The sequence below is a fragment of the Diceros bicornis genome, chromosome 6 (assembly GCF_020826845.1).
Source record: "Diceros bicornis minor isolate mBicDic1 chromosome 6, mDicBic1.mat.cur, whole genome shotgun sequence".
In the NCBI taxonomy this organism is placed as follows: domain Eukaryota; kingdom Metazoa; phylum Chordata; class Mammalia; order Perissodactyla; family Rhinocerotidae; genus Diceros; species Diceros bicornis.
The window spans coordinates 10,990,321-11,013,143 of record NC_080745.1 but is presented as its reverse complement, the minus strand read 5'-3'; the positions used below and the strand labels follow the sequence as shown (position 1 = coordinate 11,013,143).

The 22,823-nt window shown below is 35.9% G+C and overlaps 1 protein-coding gene across 3 annotated transcripts in view; it reads right to left on the bottom strand.

The window, feature by feature from the left end:
* Positions 1 to 22,823, bottom strand: part of SHLD2 (shieldin complex subunit 2) — a 101,009-nt gene that overhangs the window by 18,311 nt on the left and 59,875 nt on the right. For all 3 annotated transcript variants that reach the window (XM_058542831.1, XM_058542832.1, XM_058542830.1), the window contains 3 exons: positions 14,212 to 14,406; positions 13,889 to 14,023; positions 10,339 to 10,545 (listed from right to left, as the gene is read on the bottom strand). In XM_058542831.1, coding sequence (XP_058398814.1) covers positions 10,339 to 10,545; positions 13,889 to 14,023; positions 14,212 to 14,406 — 537 coding nt within the window. The remainder of the gene's footprint in view (positions 1 to 10,338; positions 10,546 to 13,888; positions 14,024 to 14,211; positions 14,407 to 22,823) is intronic.

The window sequence follows — 22,823 nt, the reverse complement described above, 5'->3', positions numbered from 1 at the left end:
GGGTTAGCAAACTCAGCATTAAGATTTCAGTTCTCCCCCAGATTGACCTATAGCTTCAACACAATCCCAATAAAATCCCAGCAGGCTTTTTTTTGTATCAATGGACAAACTGATTCTAAAATTTACATGTATATGCAAGGGACCTAGAACAGCCAAAACAACTTTGAAAAAGAACAAAGTTGGAAGGCTAACAACACCTAACTTCAAGACTTATTATAAAGCTATAGTAATCAAAATAGTGTGCTATTGTGTGAAGATAGACAAATACATAAATAAAAGAGAAGAGAAAGTCCAGAAATAGACTATACCTATGTAGACAACTGATTTTGACAAAAATTCACTGGAAAAATAATAATCTTCTCAACAAATGGTGCTTAAACAATTGGATATTCATGCGCAAAAAAAAAGCTCTGAGCCATACCTCACACCATATACAAAAATTAACTCAAAATAGATCATAAACCCAAATATAAAATGAGAAACTCTAAAACTTCTAGAATAACAAATAGGACAGAAGTTTTGGTAACACTGAGGTTAGGCAAAAGTTTTCTAGATACAACACCAAAAGCACAATTCATACAAGAACAAATGGATAAACTGGACTTCATTAAAATTTAAAACTTGTGGTCTTCAAAAGACCTGGTTAAAAGAATGAAAAGACAAACAACAGGCTGGGAGAACATATTTGCAAAGAATATATCTGATAAAGAATTTTTATGCAGAATATAAAGAACTTTCAAAATTCAATAATAAGAGAGTAACGTCAGCATCGTGGCAGAGTGAGCTTCCCCCATTGAACTCTCCCCTTACAAGACACAACAAAAAGGACACTCATATTCCAACAGAAGCTATTCACAACACAGGGGACGTCTGAGGCACCCACACAGCCGTACACCCAAGGACTGAGGTGCTGGAATCCCTAGAGTAAGTGGAAGGAGGTAAGAGGAACTCCCTTCCTTCCCCAAGGTCTGCGTCCCTGAGACTGAGACCATGCAGCTCTCAGAGGGGGGTGAGGGGCAGCTCTCCTCGGGAAAACCAGCATTCTCCAAGACCCCTCACAGCCCGTGGGAAATCTCCCTATAGAGGGGGAGGAACTGTTGGGAGGGTACTTTCAACATGCTAGGCCCCCAGGAGAGCAGAGAGCGACAAGGAGGTGAAACATCTGAGATCGGGGACGCGAAAGTAAGCGCCCCTCCCCCACCCGGCCCACCTCCTGGGCACTTCAGCACAGCGGTGCTTCAGCTCCGCCCCAGCCCCAGAGGGAGCAGGCCCCTAGGTGCAGGGGTCTCACCAGCAGTGCCGCGTGCCCATGCCCCACCCCCAGAGGCAGTGGCCCCCTGGTGACCAGAACCAGCAGCAGCAGCAGCAAGACCATGCCCCGCCCCCAGAGGCAGCGGCCCCCAGGTGCCCGGGCCCCACCAGTGGCATGGCGTGCCTGCGCCCCCGCATCAGAGGCGGTGGTAACTCAGGCCCCACCACGCCACAGCCTCAGCTGCTCCAGCTGGATTGTGCCATGGCCCCAGCTCCTTTGGCTAGACTGTGCCTGGCCCCCAGCTACATCAGCTCGACTGTGCCCCCCCAGCTCCTTCTCCTGGACCACCACCCCCCCACCCACACCCACTCCCCAACTCCCGCTCCAGCTGCTTCGGCTTGGCCATGCTCAGGCTCCAGCTCACTGGCACCAGCAACTTCAGCCCAGCCACACTACAGTTCCAGCTTCTTTGGCCCCGTGGCGCTCCAGCTCCTGCTTCTTCAGCCCAGCTTGAAGCTGTAGCTGCTTCAACGCACCCGCACCTGAGTCCCAGCTGCTTCAGCCTAGATGCACTCCAGTCCCAGCCGTTCCCACATTCCAGCTCCAACTGTTCCCATGCTTCACCCCCAGCAGCCTCCACTCAGCCACGCTTCAGATCAGCCATGCTTCAGCTTAGCCACACCTCAGCTCAGCCAGGGGTCCACCAGAGCACCCGCGGATCGAGGCAGGCCAGAATACACAGCCCTTGACCCCCACTCAGTGGCAGCAAGAGGAAATTGCAACCATATGTTTTCAATATGAGGAAAAATAAGCCAACACCAACAGGCACTATGCAAAAATATATTAAATCTCCAGACCAAAAGGAAAATGACAAGCACCCAGAAGTCAACTCGGAAAGCACAGAAATGTATAACCTTAATGACAGAGAATTCAAAATAGCCATCATAAAAAAGCTTAATAAAATACAAGAAAACACAGACAGACAATTTAATGAAATCAGGAGTTTCTTCACAAAAGAGATTGAAACTATAAAGAAAAACCAATCAGAAATCTTAGAGATGAAAAACACAATAGAAGAGATAAAGACAAATATGGAAGCCTTAAGCATTAGAGCTGACAACATGGAGGAAAGAATTAGCGATATTGAGGACAGCAATGCAGAAATGCTCCTGATGAAGGAGGAAAGAGAACTAAGACTAAAAAGAAATGAAGAAGTTCTCTGAGAAATATCTGACTCAATTAGGAAATCCAACATAAGGATTATAGGTATTCCAGAGGGAGAAGAAAGGGAAAAAGGAGCAGAGAACTTGTTCAAAGAAATAATAGCTGAGAACTTCCCAAACCTGTGGAAGGAGCTGGAAATATCAGTGAATGAAATCAATAGATCTCCTAAATATATCAACATAAAAAGACCCTCTGCAAGGCATATAGTAGTACAGCTGGCAAAAGTCAATGACAAAGAAAAAAACATTAAGGGCAGCTAGACAAAAAAAAAAAACAACATACAAAGGATTTCCTATCAGGCTCTCAGCCAATTTCTCAACAGAAACTTTACAGAATAGGAGAAAGTGGAACAATATATTCAAAATTCTGAAGGACAAAAACTTTCAGCCAAGAATATTCTATCCAGCAAAAATACGCTTCAGATATGATGGAGAAATAATAACTATCCCAGATAAACAAAAGCTAAGGGAGTTCATTGCCAAAAGACCCCCACTACAAGAAGGGCTCAAGAAGTCTCTCATGCCTGAGAAAAAAAAAGAGAAAGGGGATTCAAAGTTTTGAACAAGGAGGAAAATATGTCAACAAAACCAGAAAAATTGCAGCTCTCTATCAGAAGAGATTAGCAAACACTTAATTATAAAACCAAATCAAGGGAAGGTAAGCACCAAAAATAAATATAACCTCATCATGTTAAACACAAACCCACAACACAAGAAGAAGTAAGATGTGACAACAATAACTTAGAAGGGGAAGAAGAAAGGGATCGAATCAACTTAGTCTAAGGGAATAAGAGGCCATCAAAAAGTGGACTATCACATCCATGAGATTTTTTATACAAACCTCATGGTAACCACTAAACAAATAATCAGAACAAAATCACACATGATAAAGATAAAGAAAACTAAGAGAACCCCATACAGAACTACCAAACCGAATTGGTAGTCCGAAACACACAGGATGAGAAACAAAGAAATGCAAAAGAACCGGATAAAATAGCAACAATAAGCCCTCATACATCAATAATTACCCTAAATGTAAATGGACTGAACTTTCCAATCAAAAGACACAGAGCAGTGGGATAGATTAAGAAACAAGACCCAACAATATGCTGCCTCCAGGAAACACATCTCAGCCCTAAAGACAAACACAGGCTCAGAGTGAAAACGATGGAACACAATACTCCAAGCTAATGGCAAACAAAAGAAAGCAGGTGTTGCCACACTTATATCAGACAAAGTTGACTTCAAGATAAAACAGGTAATGAGAGACAAAGAAGGGCAATATATAATGATAAAAAGGACACTCCACCAAGAAGACATATCACTTTTAAATATATATACACCCAAGAAAGGAGCACCAAGGTACATAAAGCAACTATTAACGAACCTAAAAGGAGGTATTAACAACAACACAATAATAGTAGGGGATCTTAACACCCACTTTCATCAATGGATAGTCAATCCAGACAAAATCAATAAGGAAATAATAGACTTAAATGAAAAACTTGATGAGATGGACTTAATAGATATATATACAGCACTCCATCCAAACACAGCAGACTACACATTCTTCTCAAGTGTGCATGGAACATTCTCAAGAATAGACCATCTGTTGGGAAACAAGGCATGCTTCTATAAATTTAAGATTGAAATCATAATAGGCATCTTTTCCAACCATAACGCCATGAAGCTAGAAATTAACTGCAAGAAAAAAACCAGGAAAGTGACAAAGCTGTGGAGACTCAACAACATGCTACTAAACAACTAGTGGATCATCGATGAAATTAAAGGAGAAATCAAATCATATCTGGAGACAAATGAAAACAAAAATACACCGTACCAACTCATATGGGATGCAGCAAAAGCAATCCTGAGAGGGAAACTCATGGCACTACAGGCCCACCTTAACAAACAAGAAAAAGCCCAAATAAGCAACCTCAAACTACACCTGACAGAATTAGAAAAAGAAGAACAAACAAAGCCTAAAGTCAGCAGAAGGAGGGAAAACAATAAAAATCAGAGCAGAAATAAATGAAATTGAAATCAAAAAACAGTAGAAAGGATTAATGAAACAAAGAACTGGCTTTTTGAGATGATAAACAAAATTAACAAACTCTTAGCCATACTCACCAAGAGAAAAAGAGAGAAGGCTCAAATAAATAAAATTAGAAATGAAAGAGGAGAAATTACAACAGATATACAAAAGATTATAAGAGAATACTATGAAAAACTATATGCCAACAAATTGGACAATCTAGAAGAAATAGATAAATTCTTAGACTTATACAACCTCCCAAAACTGAATCAAGAAGAAATAGAGAACCTTAATAGACCAATCACAAGTAAAGAGATTGAAACAGTAATCAAAAACCTCTTGAAAACTAAAAGTCCAGGACCAGATGGCTTCTCCAGAGAATTTTACCAAACATTCAAAGAAGATTTAATATCTCTGGTTCTCAAACTACTCCAAAAAATCGAGGAACATGGAACACTTCCCAACACATTCCATGAGGCCAACATCACGCTGATACCAAAGCCAGACAAAGACAATACTAAGAAGGAAAACTACAGACCAATATCCCTGATGAACATAGATGCAAAAATTCTCAACAAAATATTGGCAAAGCGAATACAGCAATACATTAAAAAGATTATACACCATGATCAAGTGGGATTTATACCAGGGACACAGGGATGGTGCAACATCTGCAAATTAATCAACGTGATACACCACATTAACAAAACAAGGAATAAAAACCATATGATCAGCTCAATAGACACAGAGAAGGCATTTGACAAGATCCAACATCGATTTATGATAAAAAATATCAACAAAATGGGTCTAGAAGGAAAGTACCTTAACATAATAAAGGCCATATATGACAAACCCACAGCCAACATCATACCCAACGGGGAAAAACTGAAAGCCATCCCTCTGAAAACAGGAACAAGACAAGGGTGCCCACTCTCGCCACTCTTATTCAACACAGCACTGGAGGTCCTGGCCAGAGCAATTAGGCAAGAAAAAGGAATAAAAGGAATCCAAATGGGCAATGAAGAAGTGAAACTCTCGCTGTTTGCAGATGACATGATCTTATATATAGAAAACCCTAAAGAATCCATTGGCAAACTATTAGAAATAATCAACAACTACAGCAAAGTTGTAGGGTACAAAATCAACTTACAGAAATCAGTTGCATTTCTATATACCAACGATGAACTAACAGAAAGAGAAGTCAAGAAGACAATCCCATTTACAATTGCAACAAAAAGTATAAAATATCTAGGAATAAATTTAACCAAGGAAGTGAAAGGCCTATACAATGAAACCTATAAGACGTTACTGAGTGAAATCAATGATGACATAAAGAAATGGAAAAATATTTCATGCACTTGGATTGAAAGAATAAACATAGTTAAAATGTCCATACTACCTAAAACAATCTACAGAGTCAATGCAATCCCAATCAGAATCCCAAAGACATTCTTCCCCGAAATAGAACAAAGAATCTTAAAATTTACACGGAACAACAAAAGACCCTGAATAGCCAAAGCAATCCTGAGAAAAAAGAACAAAGCTGGAGGCATCACAATCCCTGACTTCAAAACATACTACAGGGGGGTGGGAGGAGGGCGAAAGGGATAATTCGGCACATGTGTGTGGTGATAGGTTGTAATTGGTATTTGAGTGCTGAACATGATGTAATCTATGCAGAAATAGAAGTATAACAATGTACACCTGAATTATACAATGTTATAAACCAATGTTACTGCAATAAACAAAAATTTAAAATAAATAAATAACTACCATTATCACACCTAAAAAGAAAAAAAAAACATACTACAAAGCTATAATAATCAAAACAGCATAGTACTGGTACAAAAACAGACACACAGATCAATGGAACAGAATTGAAAGCCCAGAAATAAAACTACACATTTACAGACAGCTAATCTTTGACAAAGGAGCCAAGAACATAGAATGGAAAAAGGAAAGTCTCTTCAGTAAATGGTGCTGGGAAAACTGGACAGCCACATGCAAAAGATGAAAGTAGACCATTATCTTACACCATACACAAAAATTAACTCAAAATGGATTAAAGACTTGAAGGCAAGACATGAAATCATAAAACTCCTAGAAGAAAATATAGGTAGTACACTCATTGACATTGGTCTTAGCAGCATCTTTTCGAATACCATATCTACTCGGGCAAGAGAAACAAAAGAAAAAGAATCAAACAGGATTATACTAGACTAAAGAGCTTCTGCAAAGCAAAGGAAACCAGGAACAAAACAAAAAGACAACCCACCAACGGGAAGAAAATATTTACAAATCATATATCCGACAAGGGGTTAATCTCCAAAATGTATCAAGAACTCATACAACTCAACAACAAAAAAACAAACAACCCAATCAAAAAATGGGCAGAGGATATTAACAGACATTTTTCCAAAGAAGATATACAGATGGCCAACAGGCACATGAAAAGATTTTCAACATCACTAATCATCAGGGAAATGCAAATTAAAACTACAATGAGAGGGGTCGGCCCCGTGGCTTAGCGGTTAAGTGCGCGAGCTCCGCTGCTGGCGGCCCGGGGTTGGGATCCCGGGCGCACACCGACGCACCGCTTCTCCGGCCACGCTGAGGCCGAGTCCCACATACAGCAACTAGAAGGATGTGCAGCTATGACATACAACTATCTACTAGGGCTTTGGGGGGAAAAATAAATAAATAAAAGTTAAAAAAAAAAAAAAAAACTACAATGAGATATCACCTTACACCAGTCAGAATAGCTATAATTACCAAGACAAAAAATAACAAATGTTGGAGAGGATGTGGAGAAACAGAAACCCTCATACACTGTTGGTGGGAATACAAACTGGTGCAGCCACTTTGGAAAACAGTATGGAGATTTCTCAAAAAATTAAAAATAGAAATACCATACCACCCAGCTATCCCACTACTGGCTATTTATCCAAAGAACTTGAAATCAACAATTCAAAGAGACGTATGCACCCCTATGTTCATTGTAGCATTATTCACAATTGCCAAGATGTGGAAGCAACCCAAGTGTCCATCAACTGATGAATGGATAAAGAAGATGTGGTATACACACACAATGGAATACTACTTAGCCATTAAAAAAGACAAAATCATCCTCTTTGCAACAATATCGATGGACCTCGAGGGTATGATGTTGAGTGAAATAAGCCAGATAGAAAGACAAACACCACATGATTTCACTCATATGTGGAAGATAAACACATGGACAAAGAGAACAGATTAGTGGTTACCAGAGGGGAAGGGGGTTGGGAAGGGCAAAAGGGGTGAAGAGGCACATATATATGGTGATAGATAAAATTAGACTATTGGTGGGGAGTATGATGCAGTCTATACAGAAACTGATACACAATAATGTACATCTGAAATTTCACAATGTTATAAATCATTATGACTTCAATAAAATAATTTTTTAAAAAAAGAATAAAAAAGAGTGAACTATTGATATCCACAACAGCGCAGATACATCTCAAAAGATTTGCCAAGTTAAAGATGCCAAACAAAACAGTGTTACATACTGCATGATTCCACATAGACTAAATCATAGAACTAATCTCTAGTGATAGAAAGCAGACTGATTGCCAAGAAGTATCAGGGGGCAGGAATGAGTGGAATGGAGAGATTACAAAGGGGCAGACTGGTGATGGATTCACGACTATGGTGAAGGCTTCATGGGTTTCATATCAAAACTCACCAATGTGACTGTGTATACTTTAAATAAGGGCAGTTTCCTGTATGAAAATTACACCACAAAAACCCTGTTAAATTTGTTTTTAAATCTGACACTCGGAACCACATTTGAAAAGCACTAACTCTGAAATATCCTATGCTCTGCATATGACACAACTTTCACATTTCTGTGGATGTACCAAAAGGAGGCAGAGCATGCTAGTAGAAAAGCCCCAGAAACAAACTTCAGAATCTTAGCATGTGATCTCTTTGGAGTTTCAGCTTATTTCATTTTGGACCAGATTCTTTTTATTAGAATTATAAAAACAGTCTTATTTGAGGGCCAGCCCCCAGTGGCTTAGTGGTTAAGTTTGGCGTGTTCCGCTTCGGCGGTCCAGGTTCGGTTCCCAGGCACAGACCTACAGCACTCGTCTAATAGTGGCCAGGCTTTGGCAGCGGCTCACATAAAAAAGGAAAAAAAGAGGAAGATTGGCAACAGACATTAGCTCAGGGTCAATCTTCCTCAGCAAAAAAAAAAAAACTTATTTCACTTTAACTAAATCTAGCATTTTATAAAACCTTCTATAAGAATTCAGAAAATTATTCAAGCAGATGTGAGAATAAAGTTAAAATTCACTATCAAGATCCAAAGTTCCTGAGTTATTCTTAATAACTTAACTATAAAAGCACCAAAAATGGTAACGTTATACAAATTTTGAGCAAAATTTTTTGACCAAATATTTTCTTATTCATTAAAAAATTTAAATTATATAACAATAAACCTGCAGATACAGCCTTTTTTTTTTTTTTTTTTGCTGAGGAAGATTCACCCTGAGCTAACATCTGTTGTCAATCTTCCTCTTTTTGCTTGAGGAAGATTCACTCTAAGCTAACATCTGTGCCAATCTTCCTCTATTTTGTATGTGGGTTGCCACCACAGCATGGCCCCCAACAAATGGTGTAGGTCCACGCCCAGGATCCGAACCTGTGAACACAGGTTGCCAAACGAGTGCACCCAACTTAACCTCTAGGCCACGGGGCTGGCCCCCCTTATCTCATTTTTTTCCAACCCATGTTTCCCCTCTACATATCTTTGCTATAATAGCCACTGGAAAACTTTCCATTAGTTTCCAAAACCAATAATCACTAACAGTTACTAATTACTGGCATTTAGCAACCTTAAATACAACTTTAAATGCTGTTTAATTTGTTATACCTTCAACCAGGAGTTAGTATCTTTTTAGCATCATCTCTGTGGTTAGGAAGCCAATACAGATACTAAATTGCAACTACTGCAATTAGTGAAAAGTTCTACTAAAATTATAGCAATTTATCTAGTCATCTTCACTCTTCATTCCCAACTGTATGGCATGTTAAACCTAAACATACTCCTTTTACTACTTTACTCAAAATAAATCACTTTAATCATATTTAGTTAATGGAAAGCATGTGAGTATGTATATAAAATTCATCTCAAAGGCATTCTTCTATGTAGTATGCCTCTGAGGATGAATTTTATACACACGCACCCACACACGCACACATACACATATATTTGAGTGCAGGAAGCATGTTATTACATTTTACAAAGCAGTAAGTAAATTTCACAGATTGTATATCAATGTTAAATTTTAACCACCATGTATATAAGATGACAGCTTAGTAACTTGATAAAATGTTTAACCCAACAGTGACTCTGGTTAGGGTCATTTTTCTATTTCTGATTTGTTAAATGATGAGCTGCTGGTAACTATACAAATATTTATATAAAAATATTTTTCCATAAAAAATATTTTTCTATTTCTATAAAATATAATTCTATTTAATATTTCTTAAATAGAATAATATTTCTTAAATAGAATAATTTCTATAAAATATAATTCTATAAAATATTTTCTATTTCTATGAAATATTTTCTATTTCTATAAAAAATATTTTTAAGTGATCCCTAGTAATTACAAAGTAACCTCAAAGGATTGTAGGTAAAAAGCTAATGAGATGCCAACATTTGGTTCAGCTACTTACAAAGATTGCTTCACTTTTATATTCAATTACACATTTTTCCCACAAATGGTAGCTTCTTTGCTTACATTAAAACTAGCAATATCTTATGTACATAAAGATCTTACCTGAACACTTATCCTCTAGGTGTGTTGCTAAATCTGACATCTTCACAAAGGAGGGCGTACTTTTTTGAAATTTTGCTTTAAATGTAATCGCCCTTATATCATCATCAAACAGGCACTCACAGGATGACCAAGGTGTTGTATGCAGTTCTAGGTTTTCTAGGATGCAATTGCGCTGAACAAAAAGATATTTAAATTCCCAAATATAATCTTAAACAAACAAATAAAAACAAAAAGTCACCAAAGAGGAAATAGGCTCAGAATCAAATTAAATAGATTACCTGATTAAATCAGTTAAATACAACTTTTATCACACTAAGGAATTTGGGTATAAAGAGACAAAATACGAATGTTGCATTAAGGCAATAGGATAAGGATGCTAGAGATAATTTTAACAAAAATTTTTTCTAAAGATTTCTTGGTCTCCTAAATAGTCATAATTTATCATAACCAACTGCTTTTCAGAGTAGCAAATTGTTTTGATATCTACAAAGATTTTTGAAAATAATGACATAGAAATGGACACAGTTGCCATAATCAATATCTCTCATCGATTTTTCAACACCTTAGTTTTCTTACTTAATTTTTCCAGAACAACAAAAGCATTTAGATACAGTTCCACCTATTTTTAATTCCCTCAGTAATAAGTCTAATTCTTAAAACCACAGTAGCACAGATCTTCTTGCCAAATAATCATATTCTATATTAATAAATTCAACTTCATAATAAAACAAAAAAAGGTCTCTTAGCACTAAGTTTTCTAACAATAACAGCTCTCTTTTTAGTTTCCCACTTACTTCAGGCCATAAGTCTAATTCACACCCCCCCACTCACTTCCTGAATGGACAATTTTTTGTGTGGAAAATCTTAAGTCAGTAAATCTGTATAGACAGAGCATCATTAGAAAGAACTAAATCATAAGCTAACCAGAGTAGAGTTCTAGTTCTAAGTACAAGCCCTCAGTGCCCAAGATTAAATATATTTCCTTAATACATCCCAGGGATTGCAAAACCGTCATGTGTGAGCATTTTTAACTTTGCAATTTTTTTCTTATCTTTTGAAACAAGCAAAGTTATTCTCTCCTCAAACTTGGGTCTCTTACTCCTTAAAGACACTGGGAATTCTGAATGGTTGCCTGACCTGTATTTTATTCTTCATTCATTCACTCGCTAAGAAAATATCTACTAGGGCAGGCACAGTGCTATGTGATGGCGATACCATGGTGAACAAGCCAGTCAGGGTGCTTGTATTCACAGAATTTACCATCCACTGAGAAAATTACTTAATTATCAAGCAAGCAAATAAGCTAGATAATCTCAACCATGTTAAGCAGTAGGAATGGAATACAAAGAGTGATCTGATAGAGCGTGATTATGTACATACGTGCGTGAGGCCTCTCAGAGATTATGAAATTGGAGCTGAGAGATGGAGAAGCTATCCACGTAGGAGAGTTGGAAGATAAAGAACTCTAGGCAGAGGAAACGTAAATTCGAGATCCTAAGGCAGGAAAAAGACTGGCATGTTCAAGTAACAGAAAGGAGTCGTGTGCAGGTTAGGCCAGTGAGTCTGAAGGTGAGTCTGATACTGAGATAATTTGTGACACATTTCTATATTTGAATCATCAATTAAGGCTATAAATGGATTTCAAACCTTCATGCAGATATAACTATGATTGTGTATGAAGTATAATCACAAATGTTGGGATTATTTGCCTTACTCTGTGCTTAATTAGTAATGTCATGAGAGTACTTTATTATAATGTTATATTTTTAAAATATTAGACTTCTATGAAATAATTTCAGGAGGATATTGCATTGGAATGACATTTAATTCTGAATAGCTTATTTTATGCATACCAAATTATTTCTAAGAAGGATATTTTATGTGCCTAGTCCACCCTCATTAGGACACAAACTGTGACCAACACTTGCTTCATATGAGGCACACCAAATTCCTACCAGCAATGCATATTCCAAAAGAACGTGAATTTGGGATTTCTTATTGTTCTTCCCCAAAACATCAACTCTCTTAACTCCAGTATTCAATAATGACTGCTTGATGATCATTTCTGATTATATCACCTAAAGGTAAGTTTGTTATCCTCAGGAACAAGTAAAACCAGTGCCCACGTTTTACTTGTTAGTACAAAGGTTAGTACATAGAATTAGTACAAAGAATGCCTCAAGAGATTAGTACAAAGAATGCCTCAAGAGATAGTAAATGAACAGACAGAATGCTAACAATTTCTGAAAGTAGAATCACTACTTAGATCATCCTTCAAAACTGGTATTTCCCGATTTTAAAAAGAATGATCTAGATGTATTGAGATGGATATGAAAACTTAAAAACAATGGTTATAAATAAAAGCTGCTGAATGAATGAATGAACAAAGAACAATTACATCTTAATTCCTCGATTCATAAATTTTCAATATTAACCTAAATACCACAGAATTATCTAGAAACAACTACAATTTCTCTTCTATTAACCAAATAACTATTAATTTTGCTCCATATTAAGCATGGAGCAATCGGCTTTGCTACAACTCCATTGTAATTGGAACAACACCTTTGACCTACATTTTGTCCTGCATGCACCAGGCTCATGATCCGGGCTATGATAATGGGGGTCAATAATGATGGTTACTCTATCATTGATACATGTTTGTCAGATTTCTCAACCAAACAAATATTTGTCGCTGTTTGATCCTAACATAAAAGTCAAAAGTCAGATTTATCTCAAATCTCCTAGTTATAGGCTATTAATGATTAAGAGAGACAATGAGACAGAGCCTATCTTTAGATGACTATTTTGTAGATAGAAGTTTGGGAAGAGACATTAACTCTTTCGAGTAAAAAAGAATGGGTCACACACTTAATCTCTGAATTAATTTAGCAGGGTAAAATAACTCATACACCACTAAACTATCTCCGTTACAACTGAAGGATCTCACAATATCAAAAGGAAGATATTATACTATTTTATTGAAACATCAATTCCATTTAATTCACTACATCACAATTATTAACTTATGCTTTAAAGAAAAATGTAATCATGGGTCGTATTTTAAACATGAATATTATGGATGGCTAATAGTCCACACTTTTAAAACAACTGGAATAAAAACCTGGAACACACAGTAATTTATTAAACAGTAACATTGCGACTTGAAAGAGTTAATGCAACTCCCCTAACATCTGCCTTATAACTAGACAGAAGTTTATTTATCAGAGTCCTTTGGCTGAATAAAAATTATAGAAGCTCCTGCAGAATTAAATTTTTAAACAACATTATTTGAAGGAGATAAGATCTTCACTAAAAAAGGTAAAGTAATATACCTGGGAATAAATGGAAGCTTTTATTTTGCCAGCATTAATTACAGAGGACTTTTTAGATCACTGAATTGTTTATGGGAGATATAAACTTAGAAGACATCTGCAGAAAAATATTTAATCACGTAGTCTAATGTCTTAACATTCTCTTCATCTTGGGCTCATAAGCATTAATCATTTACCTAACTATAAATAGATTAAATGCTTTGTGGTGTATTTACCTTTTTTCCTTTGAAGTTGAGGGTACCAGGCTGCTCCAGGACCCCATAATACAAGCACATAATGTTGACCTTGGGCCTGTTCCACTGTTAACATAACTTTCCTTTGCTTCTGTCCTCTGTAACTGTATAATGCCTCTGGAAAAGAAAAAGGGATATTTTAGTTGGCATTACTCTATCACACCTGATATCATACTTCAATGTCTAATGATAAATACATAGTGATAACCAAATTGTACAAATAGATAACTAAATGGTACACTAAGACAGTCTTGTATCTTAATTTTTTTATAATTGAAAATTGAGGAGGTGCCAAAAACGTTTACCTGTCAGTATAGTGATATCAACAATTCTTACTACTGCATGGACTAAAACGTCAGGCTGAAGCTCCTCCAATTCTACAAATTCTATACTGTTTACTTTCTGAGGCTGCCTCCGAGGAAGATCTTTGAGATAGGAATGTTTCGAAGACACATATGCCAGTAAGTCTTGAAGTACAACATCATTAACTATACTGGAATCTAAGAAAGAAAAAAACACATACACATAGAAAAGATAGAAAAATTATATTTTATTGACAACACAATATTTTCTTAGAACTGTACTTTATGTTGTAAAGCGTGATTAAATGTAAAACATGATTTCATTTCTACAAAACAGGTAGCTTATTCTTGAATCAGTTTAGATGCAAAAATAAGCTTAATATTTTTAACCAACAGAAATGGAATTATTTACCATCTCCAAAAAACTTGTCTGGTTCCCTTACTTCTCTATTTTATTAATAATATCGTTTTTCCACCAATTAACCAAGATCAACATTTCAGTTATTTTTTGACTCCTCCATTACCCTGTTATATCCAATCGCTTCCCTAATCCCTGGAGTCTGATTTGATCACGTCTTCCCCAATTATCCCAATCACTGCTACTCTTCCTCAAGATTGTTACCATTTCACAACTGAAATACTCTAAGAGTCGCCTAACTGGCTCTTTCCCTGAACATGCCTTATTCTTTCCCATTTCTGAGCCTCCGTCCTCACCATTTTCACTGGCTGCAATGCTGTCATCCTCCTCTGTATCTATCCAAAGACTACAAAGAATAACAACCACTCTAGGCTTCCATGATTTCTCCCTGCCCTGAACTTAAAGAGCTTGCATCTCTCTCATTGGCATTGGAGTATGTGCTACATTGTAATCTTTCTCTTGATTGTTAGATCCGTCATTTAATTCCTCAGTCATTATGCCATTTAGATGTCTTTCTCTTTCCTGTCTCAAATTTTTTTCTCATTTTTTATTGAAATATACTTTACACACAATAAAATGTACACATTTTGATGTACAGATTGATGAGTTTTACTGATTAAATTTTAATTTCCCTGAAGGAGAGGGAGGTATGTTTGAATATATGTTGATTGTTGACCAAAATAAGATCTTAGCAAAAAATACTTAAATACTTTTTAGAAGGCAGAGTCTGTTAACTGATTTCAGTAGGAAAAAACAAATGATTCTTCCTTCCTTCTCCCAGTAACATTCTCATCCTGTAATATTTCTAACGCCACACTAAAGCCTCATTATTCACCCACTCATCAGTAGACCATCCACTATGTGCCAGACGTTATACCAGGTGCTGGGGATACAAAGACATATCATGTCATGATCCCAGCACTGAAGGAATTCTCAACCTAGAGATAGTCAATAACAAACACTGGGCTTATGATATAAGAGTCACATGTAAGCATTCCTAAGAACATACAAAACAACTGCCCAGGGAACTTGGAAGAGGCTTTATTGAGGGAATATTTGAGCTGGGTTTTGGAAAAATGTCTAAGAGTTTTCTACATAGTAATTGGGAGAGGGGGTATATTTCCAGGTGAACAGAAGAGATCTGTAATCCTTTATGTACCATAAATGCTTTCAGTAGTCTGAGGAAGCACGTAGACCCATTATCAGAATAATATTTTTATAACAGCTTTATTGACATATAATTCATATACATAAAATTCACTCTTTTAAAATGTACCATTCAGGGGCTGGCCCCGTGGCCTACTGGTTAAGTTTGGCGCGCTCTGCTCGGCGGCACGGGTTTGGTTCCCAAGCAAGGACCTACACCATTCATCAGCAGCCATGCTGTGGCAGCGACCCACATTTAAAATAGAGAAAGACTGGCACAGATGTTAGCTGAGGGCAAATCTTCCTCAAGTGAAAAAAAAAGGAGGATAGGCAACAAATGTTAGCTCAGGGCAAATCTTCCTCAGCAAAAAAAAAGAATATTAAAATGTACAATTCAGTGTTTGTCTAGTATTTCACAAAGTTGTGCAACTATTACCATTATTTAATTTTAGAAAATTTTTATTATAGAATGCTATTTTTAAATGCATAAAATGAAATAGAATTGCAAAACCAATTATAAATATAGTAAACAAAATATTTTTAAAACTGAGATAATTTACCTCATTAATACATTAAATAACAAGATAGAGCAGAGTATGTAACAACTACTGTAATTTCAAAGTAGTGATGGGCATAAATGATATTCAAGTTATCTTCAACAACTGCAACATGACATGAAAATATAGGTACTTTCTGTTGGTGACCAAGTCACAAGTACTGCTAATATTACTGTTGATTGTTGCCTTATTCATAACGGAAGGAAATGCCAAGTTTCAGTTAGCAATTTGTGAAAATAAAGATGTAACGTCTTCCCATCCAAGTTTATGGATCCTTTAATGTAGAGGAATCAATTTTCACAGAAGAGAGAGTAAGAAGTGAGTAGGAAGAATTAGGGAGGCTAGTCACATCCAGCAGGAGATGATGAGCATTGGAAACCAGGCAAGACTGCACGAAGGGTAAAAGGGTGATAGATCTGTGAAATGGTTCAGAGGTAAAATCCAAATTAGATGTGGAGGGTAAACAAAAGATGAAAGACGACATCAAGATTTCTAGCACAGCTGAGTGGATGGATGAAAACAAATGTTTTAAAGTTTTTAGAACCTGATGTGTACATGAGGTCTATTCTAATTAAGATTACTCAATTCCTAAATGAATTTTATAAAACAATGGTGGTATCACTAACAAAGATAATGAGCATAGGAGAAAAGAACAGACAGTATGAAAGATGAATGAGAGGAAGAGGGGAAAAGTGGAGACAAGGAGATCACTTAGATTACAGCAAAACCCAACTCTAAATATCTCCTTCCACACTCCAATTTATTCACCTGATCTCCGGGTTCCTCTTTCACAATATTGCCAGCACTTCTGGAATCAGAAGAGCTAGGTTCAGATTCTGGCTTTGTCAATAATGAGTTCTGGGAACTTGTACCTAACTTCTCTGGGCTTCATTCTTTGTCTACAACATAGAGCTTTTTGGAAAAAAAGAACCCTGATATGAAAATATTTACTTATCCAGGCTTCATAAAAATTTGTACAGAAACATTTGATTATTTAGATTCCAAACAAAATAGTCTACTTCATGGAAATGTTGTGTTAACCTTTCATTATATATTTAACTTAACAATATTTAATTTAATAATATTTAAGATAAATTTATATCGTGTCACATCATCAAGACTAGGTTTGTAAAATACGTAACACCTCACAATAATGAGGAAAGAACAGATAATTGCACATATAAATAAAAGCACAATATATTGATCAGAAGTAAGAATGCTCTCGAGTTGTAACTACTTGCAAAAAAAAAAAAAAACTAGCCAAATTGATTTATACCCTGTAGGTAACCAATTTCTTTAGTTTCTAGTTTATCCTTCCTGCATTTTTTTTGCACAAATGAGGAGTTACATGTGTATTTTCTTATTCCTCCCTTCTTTTTTACACAAAAGAGGGCATACTACACATACTTGCTATGTGTTTTTCATGTAACAGTATGTCCTGGAAATCACTTCATAACAGTTCATAGAATTCTTTTTCTTTTTTTTTTTTACAGCCACATAGTATTCCAGTATGTGAATGTAGTATAATTTAATCAACCATTCTGCTATGTATGGGCATTTCAATTTTTTTCCAATGTCTTGCAATTACAACAATATTCCAATAAATAACCTTGTACATATATATGTATTTTCATATTGCTGTAGTTGTATCTTCAGGATAGATTCCTAAAAGTACGCTTGATGGATTGAAAGCTAAGTACATATGTAATTTTGTTAGTTATTGCCAAATGTCCCTCCAGAAGGGTTGTAGCAATTTTGATTCCCACCAGCAACGTATAAGAGAGCCTGTTTCCCCACAGCCTCACCAACAGTTGGTGAGGAGATATTTAGAGTTGGGTTTTGCTGTAATCTAAGTGATCTCCTTGTCTCCAACAGTAAACAACGAGTTGTCATATTTTTTAATGTTTGCCAATCTGATAGGTGAGAAATGATGTCTCTATGTAGTTTTAATTTGAATTTCTCATGTCTATTTCCTATTTTCCCATTAGGTCCTTTGTTGCTCAATTTTTAAGAGTTCTCTCTATATTAGGAATATTAGCCGTTTGTCTAAGGTGTACGTTGCAAATATTCCCTCTAAATTGTCTTTTGACTTAGTTTACAGTGTTTCTGGTCATTCAAAATTTTATTTTTCTATAATAAATTTATCAGTCTTGTTTTTTACTGCCTCTGGATTCTGAGTAATAGTAAGAAAGCCTTTCCCTACACCAAGATTAAAGAGGAATTCATCTATGTTTCTTCCTAGTAGTTGTACGGTTTTATTTTTTACATTTAGATTCTTAATTCATTTGGAGTTTTTTGTTTTATTTGTTGTGAGATATGGATCTAATTTTGTCTTTTTCTAAATGGCCACCCAGTTTCCTCAGCACCATTTATTAAAAAGTTAACCTTTACCTCAGTGATTTCAGAAACCATCTTTGTCATATACTAAATTATACCGATGTGGGTCTAATTCTTATCTTCCTATTCTATTCCACTGGTCTATGTCTATTCGTGCACCAGTATCACACTGCCTTAATTATAGAGGCTTATAGTATGTTTTAATGCCTGGTAAGCCTAGTCCTTCATAGTTTTTCTTTTTCAATGTTTTCCTAGCTTTTCTTGAATGTTCATTTTTCCATGGTAGTATCAAGTTGTATATGCCATAACATAGCTTGTTGGTATTTTTATTGAGACTGCATTAAATTTATAAATTAACTTATGAAGAACTGATAGAACTGTAATTTTGAGTCATCCTATCCAAGAATAGGGAAAGTTGTCTTTCCATTTGTTCATGTCTTTATTTTTCTCTGATGTATTTACAATTTTTCCTCATATAGGTTTTGCACATTCCTTGTTAAATTTACTCTGAAGTATCTTTTTTATTGCTATTGTAAATGAGTTTTTCACTACCATAATGCTCTTTAGTGTTCATGTATATTAAAGGCTATTCATTTTTTTTAACATTAATTTTTGTATCCTGTTACACCACTGAAATCTTTTATTGTCTGAATTGGTTCTATCTTTGATTCTCTGGAGTTTTCTGGAGTATGCTATCAGAGCATTTGTATATAGAGATAGTTTTCATTCTTCACCCATTCAGATGCCTCTTCTTGTCTAATTGCACTGGTTAACAACTATAGTATAATGAGGAAGAGTAGCAGAGATAATGGACATCCTTATCTTGTTCCTGATTTTAGTGGAAATGCCTCTAGTCTTTCTCCATTAAATAAGATACTGGCATTAGGACTATGTGTATCTATTTTATTGATACAGTATCAATTGTATTGTAATTGTAACACTGTATTGATACTGTATTTATTGATACTAAAGGAGAAAGTATCCCTCAATTCTGATTTCTTGGAGTGCTTTTTTATGATAAATGGGTGATGAATTTTGTCAAGGGGTTTCTCAACATCTATGGAGATAATCATATAATTTTTTCCTTAGATTTATAAATATGATATATGATATCCATGAATCTTCTAAAACTGAACAAATCTTCCATTTCTGGAATAAATTTCACTTGGTAATTATTTCCTTAATGTGGTGTTAGATTTTGTTTACTAAAATTTTGTTTAGACTTTTTTTGCATCAATAATCATGTATAACATTGGTCTGTATTTTTATTTGTAATGTCTTTGTCTAGTTTAGGTGTCAGTGTCATTATTTCCTTTATAAAAGAATTAGGCAGTTTCCTTCTTCAATACTCTGGAATAATTTATAAAGCATTGGAATTAGCTGGTCTGTGAAGGGTTGGTAGAGTTCTCCTGTGAAACTACCTAGGCCTGGTGCTTTTTTGTATGGTAGTTCTTTAATAAATTTCTCTGTTTCTTCTATAGCAACTGGTCTGTTTAAACTTTATATCTCTAATGGGGTAAATTTTAGCAATCTGTATTTCCCTAGAAAATTACATATCTAGATTTTTCAATTTATTTGCATAAAGTTCTACAAAATGGTCTCTTATTGGTATATAACTTTTTCTGTTTCAATGATTATTTCCTCCTTGTCATTTATTTTGTATATTTATGCATTCTCCCTTTTTTCTTGGTTAAATTAAGTAGTTGGTTCATCTATTTTGTTATTTTTGAAAACAGGATTTTGATTTATTAATTATATTTATCGATTTTCAATTCTCATTCATATTAATTTCTTCTTTTACCTTTATTACTTTATTCTTTGTGATTTCTTTGGTTTACTTTGTTGTTCTTTTGCTAGTTTTCTGAACTTGAAATTTAATTCATTTACTTTTATTGATAAAAATGTTTAGCTAATAAATTTTTCTCTGACAACTGCCTTAAATGCATCCCAAAGATTCTGACATGTAGTGTTTTCATTGTCATTATTTCTTGAAAATTCTACAATATCAGTTTGTATTTCCCCTTTCACCCAGGATTTGTTTAATGTTTTAAAATTTCCAGATTAAGGAATTTTTGTTGTTGTTGTTGTCGTTAATAAATTTTAGTTTTATAGCATTTGATTACCATGTTTGTAAAATTCCACTTTACAGAAGTTACTGATATTTTCTTTGGCACCTAATAGGATCAGTTTTTCTGAATGCATTGTGGGCACAAGAAAAGAATGTATATTTCTATTATTAGAGTCTAGAGTACATTTATAGCCATTAGATCTACCCCATTCACTATGTTGTTTAGATGTTTTATCTCCTCAGTTATATTCTGTCTATTAGATCTGTCTTGTGCCATTAGAAAATTAGAAAAATACAAATTAAAACCACATTGAGATATCACTGCACACTGATTAGAAGGGCTAAAATAAAAAATAGGATAATACAAAATGCTGACAAAGATGTAGGGAAACTGGAAGATACATTGCTGGTAGAAATTTTAAATGGTACAGTCACTCTGGAAAATAGTTTGGCAGTTCCTTGTAAAACTAAACATGTACTTATGATACAACCCAGCAACTGCACTCTTAGACATTTATGCCATTATGAAAATTTACGTTCACACAAAAACCTGTACACAAATTTCACAGCTGCTTTATTCATAATAGCCCTCATAGGGAAACAATCCAAATGTTCTTCAGCAGCTGAATTATTAAACAAACTCTGGTAGATCCATACAATGGAATACTACTCAGCATTGAAAAGAAATAACTATTGATATACTCAACAACTTGCATGGATCTCAGGGCATTATGTTTACTGAAGAAAGTCAGTCTCAAAAGATTATATTTATATAACATGATTCCATGTATATAGCATTTATATGATTCCATTTATATAACATTTTCAAAATGACAAAACTTTTGAGATGGCGACCAAACTGGTGGTTACCAGAGAACAGATGGGGATTGGAGCAGGGAGGTTGACTATAAAGAGGTAGCATGAAGTTCCCTTGTGGCGATGGAACAGTTCTGTATTTTTATTGTGGTGGTATTAACACAAATTTATACATGGACTCAAACCGCCCAACTATACACACACACACAGACACACACACACACACACACACACACACGAATGCATGTAAAAACTGAATAAGGTCTGTAGTCTAGCTAACAGTATTATAGCCTGTCACTTTCCTGGTATTGATATTGTACTAAAACTATATAAGATGTCACCATTGGGGGAAGCTGGGTGAAGGGCTCATGGAACCTTATGTACTATTTTTGCAATACCCTGTGAGTCTATAATTATTTCAAAATTAAAAGGTTTTTTTAAATGTTAAAATAAATGAATATTATATTTATGCTAACAGGATTCTGACATCAATTCCATTGTATTTTTTTTCCACACCACCGAGCAAATTAACTCAATTCCAATACTATCTACCTGGAGACAGCATCAGATCCCACAGGTTAAGGGCTCAGTTCTACAAGACTGTCCCCCACCCCCATTTCAGACGCCAATCACAAGTCCAGGTTGTCACCTGTGCTTCTGATAGTTCTGCTATATATATATATTTTTTTTTATGAGGAATATCAGCCCTGAGCTAACATCCATGCTAATCCTCTCCTCTTTTTGCTGAGGAAGACCAGCTCTGAGCTAACATCTATTGTCAATCCTCCTCCTTTTTTTTCCCCCAAAGCCCCAGTAGATAGTTGTATGTCATAGTTGCACATCCTTCTAGTTGCTGTATGTGGGACGTGGCCTCAGCATGGCCGGAGAAGCGGTGCATCTGTGCACGCCCGGACCCAAACCCGGGCTGCCAGTAGCGGAGCGCGTGCACTTAACCGCTAAGCCACGGGGCCAGCCCTGATAGTTCTGCTACAGATCAGAGGTTCCCACAACCTTCTCCTTGGGTTCGATTAATTTGCTAGAGCAGCTCACAGAACTCAGAGAAACATTTACTTACATTTACTAGTTTAATATAAAGGATATTATAAAGGATATAAATGAACAGCCAGTTGGAAGAGGTACACAGGGCACAGTATGTGAGAAGGGACATGGCACTTCCATGCCCTCTCTGGGTGCACCACTGTCCCCACATCTCCACGTGTTCAACAACCTGGAAGCTCTCCAAACCCTGTCCTTTTTGGGGTTTTACGCAGGT